Raw genomic sequence first — 11,312 nt, 5'->3', positions numbered from 1 at the left:
AGCTGTCTACGGGGGAGAGGTGGGGTACACCCTGGACAGGTCACCAGTCCATCGCAGGGCAACACAGAGATAAATAGGACAAACAACCATTCACACACACACACACACACACACACACACACACACACACACACACACACACACACACACACACACACACACACACACACACACACCTAAGGAGAATTTAGAGAAGCCAATTAACCTAACAGTCATGTTTTTGGAATGTGGGAGGAAACCAGAGTACCCCGAGAGAAGCCACGTATGCTCAGGGAGAATATGCAACACCATGCAGAAGGACCCCGGGCCAGGAATCGAATCCGAAACCTACTTGCAGCAAGGCAGCAGTGCTACCCACTATGCAGCCCTCTAACTGCAATCATACTTTTTAAATATGCAATAAAGAATTTACAACCCTCTGAAACTGAGAGTTTCAGGGGCTGTCCCATTTGCTATATATGCTCTGTGCGACTCCAAAACTGACTGTTTGCCCAAATGATTAAAAGATTTTCTTGCAATTCTTCCAAAGCAGAGGAGTTTTACTTGAGTTTTACTTTGTAACCAAATATCTCTTCTTGTTTGAACCATGTAATTGGAGTGTCATACTGCAGGTCTGGTTTCTGTCTCTGGCTCTGTTCGAAAACCTAGGACGCATCCTTAGAAGCCCGGATTCGAAGGCCGATTACGTCATAGCGCGGCGCCGAGGTCTGGTCGGATTCCAAGAGTCCTCGTTATGCGGCCTTAAAATGCGTCCTTCTTTTTGCCCAATTTGAAGGACGGGTCTGATGTATCCTCGGTATTCTTGGATATCCCAGGATTCATTGCGAGACCAAGCAAGCTGTGATCAGAGTAAATGTTACTTGACGCCGAACAGTGGTGAAAATTGGAAGTTCAGTTTAATACAAGTCATTTAATAGTTCCGTCTGAGATTAATGAAAAATAGTTGTTTTAATGGTTTTTGAGCTGGGACCAGGAGGAGGGCGTCAGTTCTTTCTCGCTACCAGCTTGGTATATGACCGACCAGCTTTCTCTTAGATTTGTATTCAAACCAGATCTAATCCCGTGTCTCTGTTTTTTCCCTCCTAGCAACCACTCAAGCCAGTTAGCCGCAGCCCTCCTCCAGGACCCCACCTGCCTGTCCACCCTCCTACACACCATCACCTGAAGGGTAAAGAGTCAGTTGCTCCTGGACCCAGGACACAATCCTTCCAAGCTCAAAAAAACCTCAAGCCCCGTGAGTTCAGCATCCTCCACCTTCCCTCCTCCTCAGATCAATTGTTCACCATCACCCAATCTTTTCCCTAGGCTGTACCAGGAAGATCCTGCCAGACTCCATTTTCTGTTCTTTGTTTTAATAAACTTTTCCTTAAACTTAACTAACTGTCTCCGTGGTTGTCCTGATTCAGAGTCGTTCTTCTCTCATTATGTCATGGAGCTGACTCGCTGCACTGTCCAACTATAATAGACCTGGGGTCTCAGTCGGGGCTACCCAAGCCCCCATGCAGAAAATCATGTCGGGTGTGTTCATCCCCATTGACTTTCAATGAGCACTGAACAAGGCGACCTTGTCCGGCACAATTTTCTGTGGGATCGCATGCAAAATCGGATTCCGTGTGTTCAGGGCTCAAGCTGAGCAAAGTACTGGGTTGCTTGAGGGACTAGATCCCCATGGAAGGAAAGTGTGGGTAATATAAATTAGTTGGGTAATTTTGTATTGAAAAGCAAGCCTGATTTGCCTTTGAGAAGACCCATGCTTTGAGCGACAGTGGAAATGGGGCTATGAGCAATTATTTTTAGGATACTTACAGATACATACGGCTCTTGGTCTTGAATAAGCTCACATCTTGTTTTAGTAACAGTACTTTTTCTTTGCTCAGTCATTAGATTGATGGTATAGCTTGCTTCCTCTCTGTTGTTATCACTCTTTTTTATAAATAACCTTGCAGCATTTCTGCTGTTTATCTGGTTTGTAAACTTTTGTGCTTTGCTTTTCACATCTTATTTTTTCTGAGTATTGCTCCAGTTCAAATGCCTTTTGGTTTAAAGTTGTAAACTCTTCCATCTCCATATTTGATTGATGCTCTGTGAATTTGATGAAGTTAATGTGAATTCAATTCACCTTTTGAAATGCCTTATTTGTCATAAGTACACTATAAAAGATCTAATCAGAAGTCCTGCTGATTTTGTGTTATTGGAATGTGGAAATCTGGATTAAGTCAGTTGGGCCAAAACGCTGACTAGACAATCAATGGCACTTTTGCAATATAAAAGGCCAGCTCTTCTTTATTCTTTTTTAGTCTTTTTGTTTTTTCCATTAAGAAGAAGCTGTATGAAGCCTAAGAGGTAAGAATTTTTAAAAGATTTTAAAATCCACAATTGCAACAGTATAGGAGAATAAATGGATTTTCTATTCATCAATAATGGTTGAAAAAAACTAAGAGTTGTAAGAAAATTTGTATTCACTCATCTGTAAAAATCATAGCTATAAACATTTCACTATAATGTTTTTATGGAAGAATTACATTTGCAAACATAAACTGGAGTTTCAAGCAGATTTCCAGTAGATTAGGTAAAGATTTTCATAAATATGATAAAATGTTGATTCACAAAATATTGAAGAATTTAAAAATAAAAAGGTTTATAGCTGTATTGGAACATCTAAAAATACTTTGACAGACATAATTTATGCTTCCATGGTCAGAGATCAAGTTCCCGTGGCATTTGTTCTCAAACAAACTTCCTTTCAATCTACAGGGTGACAGGATCTTTTAGTATATCATTTTAAACCTATATGTATAAAAAAGCAACCACATATTAAATATAAAAAAAATGCTCAGCTGATGTTGAGTATTAAACCTTTTTTAAGCATTTTTATTTGTATGGTGTAAAACAAAATAATATCCCCTGTCATTCCCATCTTTGATGATTGATCAAAATGTCAACATGTGGTCAGTTTGCAGTCCAAGTCTACAAAGTCCATTTTAATCATAGTATTCCTGAACCCGCATGGAACAAGAAACCTATGGAGATTTAAGATATAAACACGTTTTTATATATTTATTTAATTAATCTCTTAACAGTGGGCCAGAGTTTGTGGATGATCAGGTAAGAGGTTAACACTTTTCAGCTGTTTGAGAAAGCAGAAATAATAAAAAAGGAGCTCATGTCTTCCAGGAATTCTTCATGTGTAAAATATTGTGGGTTTGAAATATTTTTGGCGAACAATAATCTCTCTTTTTACTTAAATTTCTTGTACCCTTTGCAGGGCCGGGCCTCTGCTAAAGATATAATATGGAAAAACAGCTTTATCTTTCCATTTTGTTTACAGGTGAGATTTTGCTTTTTAACATACTCCGAGCTTTATATTACAGCATTAATATAACATTATATAGCATTTGCTATATAGAGCAAATCTTTCCTTTACAATTATAGCTTAATAAAATAGGTATGTGCTTCTAACTACAATCTTCACAGAAAGCAGAAGCATAGGACACTAGTATGATAATAAAACATATATTTATGGTTTAATCTTATATATTTTTGTCTGTTTTTTTAACTGAATGAATTTTCTAAATTGCAGCAATTTTTAAACAGATAGTTGTTTTCAATTTTTATATCCACACTCATAATGACTAAAACTTTATATAACTGACCTTTAGGTCTTCTGAGCTTACCACTGCTAGCAGGTGAGTACATTTCAAATATAAATGATTGGATATGCAGGTACATCTTATTAAAGAGGGCTCTTCAGTTTTGGTAACTTTTCATTTTCAGAATGTGAGAAAATTAGGTTGCGTGGGCCTTCCCGTTGCGCTGGCAGAGTGGAGATCTTTTATCAAGATGCCTGGGGAACGGTGTGTGATGATCACTGGAGCATGGCCAATGCTGAGGTGGTATGCAGAGAGAATAATTGTGGCACAGTTATGGAGGCCAAAAAAGCTGCATTCTTTGGAGAAGGCAGGGGTCAGATGTGGCTGGATGATGTGCAGTGTACTGGGAAAGAGACCTCCATTACCAAGTGCCCACACAAACCCTTTGGGGTAAATAATTGTGGGCATAGTGAAGATGCTGGCGTTGTATGCTCAAATAGGCTTGATTTTACTCACAGTGTATAATATGTATCACAAATGTATAATAATGTATTTGTATTACCTTGGAAAACAGATGTACTTGCTTTTTTGACAAGAGTTAAAGGCTTTGTGTTCCCAGTTTGTCAAACAACAGAAATATCTTTATTATTTACCCATATAAAATTATGTCTTAAAAGTAAGGGCCAATTAAACCAAGCCCAGTGGGCTTTCACTGCAATAGTTTTAAAGAAAAAAGATACACAAAATATTATCTTTACATTCTAAAGTTTTATTTCAGGAGGAATCAGTTCAGTTGCGTAACTCATGTCGGTTGGGGAAATTGGGGAATTCTCTTTTCATGTTCTTTAAGGTAAACACATTTGTCACGTGTCTACCATACTTGTTATCTCGAGTTTACGCTGAGATATCTATAAAAGCCCCTCAGCGAACCTTGGAGCTGGCAGCCTCTGGAAAGTTAGCTTTGAATCCTTTGCGGAATTTCTTTCAAACTACATTTCAATTTGTGACAAAAACATGAAAAGATCATCAAACACATTTCACTAATTAGCCCTTGCATAAAGACAAAACTTTTCACGTCCCATGCAGGACAAAAATTGTATGTGGTTATTTTAAAATTGAAAATTCAGATATTCACATATTTATAATGTGAATATCTGACTTTTTATGTTTTGTAGCTAGGCCCAAGACTCATTCTTTCTTTTTTTGTTTTGTGGCATAATTTAGTCTAAAAGTCTTCTGAAGTCATTAAAACCAGAATGAAAATGTAACTCTTGGTAACGAACTCAGCACAGAAAAAGTTATATTAAGACAGATGTTTTTTGGGCAGTTACCAGAATAAATAACAATTATGTGTTACCTCTTGCATGGCAGTTGTAAGGCAGCTTGTTATAGAGCTCTTAGAGATACAGTGGACGCTGATACCAGTTTGGATTTTGCAAGCTGGGGACAGGTCCAGGTTATAATCTCCTTCGTGGTGCACTCTTATGTGCTGTAATGAAGGATGAGGGGAAAACACTGTAAGAGTAATTAAGGCTACTATTGAAAATGCTTCACTTATGGTTTACAATAAGAAATGTTGATAAATAAAAATTTAGAATAATTATTTAATATGTTTCATAAAAAAAAAATTTTTTGCATTTGTTTTGGCGAACTATGTCCTTTTGAAAATACATGTATATCAGAAACCTTCAAATTTGGAAAATGTGTGTTTTCCTTTAACCAAGTACTTTAGAATAGTTTTTTAAGGAAGGTACTACATAGAAACTGCTCCAACCTTTTTCAGGAAATATACCGGTAATCAAATTTTGACCAAGGAAGGGTGGTAGAAGCAGATTTTTTCACCGTGCCTCGTTACACAAATTACAAAATGTTAAGTAGTGTGATAGCCTGGTTTAAATCTTACCTGAGTTGTAGGGATCAGTAAGAGTAAATCACACACTATACCCCCTACAAAGCTGCAATATGAGAGTACCTCAAGGCTCTGTTTTCTGGCTTTTGCCTTTTAGTCAGTTCAGCAATGACTTGTCCCAGACGGTATCATCACTACAACACACTTCTATATGTATTTTCTTAACATTTTGATAATTTAGCAATGTATGGCAACACTGGCCTACCTTCTAAGATACTTGACAATACCCCAAGTCACAAGGACGACCTCTCGGGGAGCATGTAGCCCCCCGAAATGACCTATTTTGCCATGTCAGTTTTCTTTTCAATTGCCATGTATCAGTGGAACACTTTACGTATAAGCTATCAAACATTTGCACATTTAACGAAGCAACTACCACCTACACCATACCAACCTCTATCAATCAGCTTCATCTGACAGAACAAAGTTGTATTCAAACTCTTTTGAGGATATAAAAACTACCCTTACTACTATTTCATAATAACTTACTATTTTATTCTACTTACAATTTATAATACTCACTACTTCATAATAACCAGATCAGGAATTCAAAATTATTGGTTAGAATCTCATAATCATTACTTCAGATGTCATAATTAGGAGATAAAATATCATAACTTTGAGATAAAAATGATGTAATTCCAACATAAAATCTTTTTATTACAAGATAATATGTCATATTTAGTAGAAAAGGTGTTATAATTATGAGATATGGATCACATTATCATGAGATACTGAAATGTAATTATAAGATAAATAGAAAGCAGCCATTTAACTGAAGTTAAGTTAGACTTTACTTTGAAAAACATCCGTCAAGTCAGCCTTTACAGGGTTTTTATAGATCACGCCTACATCATAAAACATGGTAGTAAGGGTGGCTTGGACTTTTCAAAATAAAAGTGAGTCATCATCTTTACCCCTTTGGTCAAAAAATTATTTCTTCTTGTCATGTTCGGGCGAATATGCCTAACCCACATGCAGAACACTCGGAGGCAGAAGAAAAGTTCAAAGATTTATTTGACAATAAATGTACAAAGTAGTTATGGTTCAGAGAGTGGCTTGACTGGTCACAAGAGGGTTCTGTTAGAGCACACAGGTTAATCAGATCCAGGATGAGATTTGACTGGTCTCGAGTGGGTTCACTGCAGGGGAGGACAGAGAAGTTAGCGGAGGTCCAGGGAATTTTGCAGGGTGAGTGATTTCAGATCTGTACCTGTTCTTGAGTGGAGCAGAGCTGCAGAGGGGGGGAACCCTGAGGGTCCAGAGGCTGACGGCAGGTAGAGGGCAGAGGCGGAGGCAGAGCTTTACTGATTGCAGGCAGATCACTGATTGAGTTTCCGGTAATCTTCTGAGAGCGGGCAGGCAGATCTTTGACAGGAACTGTTCTCGGCAGAGAAACCGGCAGAGAAAACTCTCCAGAGTTTCAGGTTTCAGGCAGGTTCAATCGTTACTGGCAAACACTCTGGCACTGGAGTGAAACCCCCCGCCTCCTTAAGTACGGATCTTCTGATGAGCAGATGAGGGACAGGTGGTGCAATTAGCTCCAGCTCCAGGAGATCTCGTACGCCCTCTGGTGGAGAAAGTGGACAGACCTCCAGATCCCAACACTTCTATCCTTACGTGAATATGGACATATATGAAAATGATTTTAAAGTTTTTTATAATTAAGTTTGTCACTGTGATCTCTATATTTGTCACTTTTATCTAAGTCTCTATAAATATTTCAAGAAACTCTCTGTTTCAACTCACTGATTTTAATTCAGGGTGATAATAGGACACCCCTAGATGCTGATCACCAAAGGTCATCAAGATTTGATATGGAAATTCAAAGCTAAACCCTTTCAACATCTGTAAAATTGGTTACTTTATCTAAGCTACTGTCACAGTTTCTAATAAACGTTGTTACTAGCCACTAATCCCTTTTTACTGCCTTTTACTTTTAGAACATGTTCGAGTTGTCAATGGAACGAATCGTTGTAATGGTAGAGTGGAGCTCTTCAATGATGGTCAGTGGAAACGAGTGTGCAGTAGCGAGTGGGGGAAGGAAGAAGCTGACGTGTTGTGCCGGGAGATCAGCTGTGGGTCACCTGTTATTCAATCTGCAACACAATACTTTGGAGAAGGGCAGGGTCGGAACGGTATCAAAACCAATTGTGTTGGAAATGAGACCTCCATCTCTGAGTGCACTCCACAGGAATTCAGAGAAACCTGCATTGATGCTACCATTTCCTGCACGAGTAAATCAGTTGACATTATACCACTAATTTTCAGTAATGTGAATAACTACTTACAATTTCTATTCTGAAACTCGACAGATAGCAAGCCGATCCGGCTTAAAAATGGGACTAATCGGTGTTCTGGTCGAGTTGAAGTCTACCATGACGGACAGTGGGGAACTGTTTGCGATGACAAGTGGGGTATCCAGGAAGCAGCCGTAGCTTGTCGAGAGATGAACTGTGGAAATGCACTTGCAGTCAAGAACAAGGCATTCTTTGGCGAAGGACAGGATCAGGTCTGGTTGGATGATATTGAGTGCAATGGTCATGAGAAGTCCCTATCTGAATGCCCACATAGAGGTTATGGAGAGCATGACTGTAACCACCATGAAGACGCTGGTGTAATTTGCTCAGGTAACTAATACTCTGTTTTTGTTATTTATGTACGTGCACAACATTTGAGATATATCTAACCTATGTCTCTACTTGCCTCCCAGAGTCTGTGAGACTGATTAATGGGACTGACAGCTGCTCTGGTAGAGTGGAGGTCTTCCACAATGGTCGGTGGGGAAAGATCTGCAATAACAGTTGGGGTGCTACAGAGGCGAAAGTTATCTGTAAAGAACTAAATTGTGGAACTCCAAAAAAATCTCAAGATGTCTTCACTTTTGGTGACAGTGCACTGGCAGGATTCATAAGTAAATGCTCTGGTAATGTGAGCTCTATCAGCCAGTGCTTGGTTGATGAACATATCGGAAGATGTGATGGTGTTTCTGTTGCATGTACAGGTAAGGTAGAGACTGTAAAAATAAGACTAAAAAATAAAATGTTCTCTCATAAAGACGTTTACCAGTCTGACCTGTTTAGAAATACCTTCTTTAACTAAACCAACTACTAGATAAGTCAAAGATACAACAGATATCATTTAACCAAATGACAAAATCATAGGAATATAGTTGCTTCTAGGGTTTCAGTTATGTGCCATTTTAAGTAGGTTAATATAGATAAGCCAATTTCTAAAGTTTATACTATTCCAAAGAAAATTGCCACTTAACAACAACATGACTGTTCCTTAGGAAATCCACCTCTTAGGGTTGTCAATGGCACTGATCGATGCTCTGGCAGAGTGGAGGTTCTGCATGATGGCCAGTGGGGAACAGTGTGTGATGACGAATGGGACATCAGAGATGCTCAGGTAGTTTGCAGAGCCTTGGACTGTGGAAGTGCTCAGACTGCTAAAACTTCAGCTTACTTTGGTCAAGGCCAAGGAGACATCTGGATTGATGACGTCAATTGCATTGGCAATGAGTCTTCGCTCATACATTGCAGACGTCCTCCTTTTGGAGAAAATAATTGTCACCATGGGGAAGATGCTGGAGTGATTTGTTCAGGTATGTTACACAATATTTTAATAACCACTATTATAAATGTCTGGTTATCAAAGTATATATATGTTTTTTGTCTGATAAATGTTTTGCCCCTAACCAAATTGTTTTATGTTTTTTAGCTAACCTCAGGTTAATCAATGGCAGTGATGTGTGCTCTGGTAGAATTGAAGTCTATCACAGTAGCCACTGGTCACCAATATACAATATCAACTTTGGTATGAGTGAAGCTGCAGTGGTGTGCAGAGAGATGAATTGTGGAGATGCTGTCAAGATTCCAGGATCATTTGGTCAAAGTGGAGACCTCAGAGGCTTAAAGATGAGTTGTAGTGGTACAGAGCATTCTGTCACTCAATGTACACTGAGAGAGCATACCAAGACAGGAAATGATCATACTGAAGAGGCATCAGTGCAGTGTTCTGGTATGTGCTATGTCATGTTTTAACACAAACTATCTCAACTGAATTATTCTTATTCTTGAATTATAGTAATTATTATTGAGTATTATTGAGTTTTAAAACATGACTTATACTTTCAATTTCATGACTATTACTATCTTTCACTTGTAATTTTCAGGAAGTGTTAGGTTAGCTGATGGGTCTCACCACTGTGTTGGAAGAGTGGAGTTTTATGATAAAGGCCAGTGGGGAACTGTGTGTGGGGAATCCTGGGACATGGATGATGCAATGGTGGTGTGCAGACAGCTGAACTGTGGAAGGGCTCACAAGATTACCAGATTGTCTGAGTTTGGAGTGGGCTCCGGACAGACCTGGATTGAACAAATTGAATGCAATGGAAGGGAGTCTACGCTCTCTCGATGCCCACAGAGACCTTATAGAGACAGAACCTGCAACACAACTGCTATAGCTGGTGTGATTTGCACAGGTAAGAATTGATGGCTGTGTCCTAATGTACGCCCTAATCACTATATAGTGATTATGCCATTTTAGATGAATGTCCGAACTCTAGTGGATTAAAAAGTAGTGGACTTGAAATTTCCCACAATTCACCTTGAAAAAGTAGAGATCATCCATGGTCACTAGACAGGCAGATATATCTTGGAATGCTTTGTGAGAGCTCTCCTCACAAAGCCTTATCGGATTTGTCATCACAGAGCAACTGTTGCTACCCAACAGCAGCCACAAATAACAATGATGACGTAGGCACCATGCAGGGAGGCAGAGTTACATGACCAACTGGGAGCGAAAAGAAGTGATCACCTGCCTGAATGGTCAGTTAACTCAGTTAACCATAAAGTCCGCTATATAGCTCCTGCCCTATATAGTGATTGAGGGATTAAGGGGTTGGGGTGGACGTTTGGACACAGCCAATGTTTGAAAAATGAAATATTCATGGTCGTCAATGCTTTCCTTCACTTTTTTTAGCTTGACATTGTTTATGTTGAAAGTACACACTGAAGTTCTTTTCGCTAAGATTTATTGTTGTTTAAAAACTCCTGACTTCCAAACTCTTTGTTAGAATGATTACATATTTTTTTATGATCTGACTTCAAAGGGAGCTTGAAGGTCCGGTTGGCTAATGGAAAGGATGAGTGCTCTGGAAGAGTTGAAGTCCGTCATGGTGACACATGGCATTCAATATGTGATGCATCCTGGACGGAAAGCAAAGCAGGAGTGGTATGCGAGGTGCTGGAGTGTGGCCGTGCTATAACTGCACCTGGTGGTGCCAGCTTTGGTCAAGGCAACGGAACTGTGGTGGAGGCCAGCAGCACATGCTTCAACAATCTGACTTCTTTACAGAAATGCTCTGTGAATGGTTTCAGTAGATCAACATGCGGACATGAGCATGATGCAGGGGTCATGTGTGCAGGTAAGAAGCTTGAAGATACTACCATATAATTTTAAACTTTCAAAAGCATATCCAAGTTCTTCTGACTATTTTTATTCTTAGTATAAAATGTATGAAATTTAAAAGCAGCCTAAAAATACTGTATATGTATGTGTGTTTTTTCTGTGGCAAGATTTTTGCTACCCTGTGGTGACAATTTCCCAGATATAATTTACATTTTCGGGACTTATAGGTGTTTTTCGGAACAAACGAGTGGTCCCCATAAGGAGAAGTTCTCTTTTTGGAGTGAGGATTAGGTTTAGGACTAAGATGTGAATTGAGATTAAGTAATGTTTAGGGTTAGGTATGTGTTGGTAAGGGTAAGAGTTAGGCCATAGAAATAAAGGCAATATCACTGGAAGTC

General features: G+C 39.1%; 1 protein-coding gene across 1 annotated transcript in view; it reads left to right on the top strand.

Annotated features, from left to right (window-relative positions):
- Positions 1-2,993: 2,993 nt before the first annotated feature.
- LOC119788380 (deleted in malignant brain tumors 1 protein-like) overlaps positions 2,994-11,312 on the top strand; it is a 59,641-nt gene continuing 51,322 nt past the window's right edge. The window contains exons 1-11 of the mRNA XM_038292693.1: positions 2,994-3,105; positions 3,266-3,328; positions 3,660-3,686; positions 3,775-4,107; positions 7,443-7,736; positions 7,815-8,129; positions 8,213-8,503; positions 8,792-9,106; positions 9,223-9,522; positions 9,677-9,985; positions 10,616-10,930. Coding sequence (XP_038148621.1) covers positions 3,292-3,328; positions 3,660-3,686; positions 3,775-4,107; positions 7,443-7,736; positions 7,815-8,129; positions 8,213-8,503; positions 8,792-9,106; positions 9,223-9,522; positions 9,677-9,985; positions 10,616-10,930 — 2,536 coding nt within the window. The 5' untranslated portion in view covers positions 2,994-3,105; positions 3,266-3,291. The remainder of the gene's footprint in view (positions 3,106-3,265; positions 3,329-3,659; positions 3,687-3,774; positions 4,108-7,442; positions 7,737-7,814; positions 8,130-8,212; positions 8,504-8,791; positions 9,107-9,222; positions 9,523-9,676; positions 9,986-10,615; positions 10,931-11,312) is intronic.

This window comes from Cyprinodon tularosa, unplaced genomic scaffold (assembly GCF_016077235.1).
Source record: "Cyprinodon tularosa strain WSP-4 unplaced genomic scaffold, ASM1607723v1 ctg315, whole genome shotgun sequence".
Lineage (NCBI taxonomy): Eukaryota > Metazoa > Chordata > Actinopteri > Cyprinodontiformes > Cyprinodontidae > Cyprinodon > Cyprinodon tularosa.
Note: the sequence above shows the minus strand (reverse complement) of the source record. Positions and strands in the feature narration are given on the sequence as shown.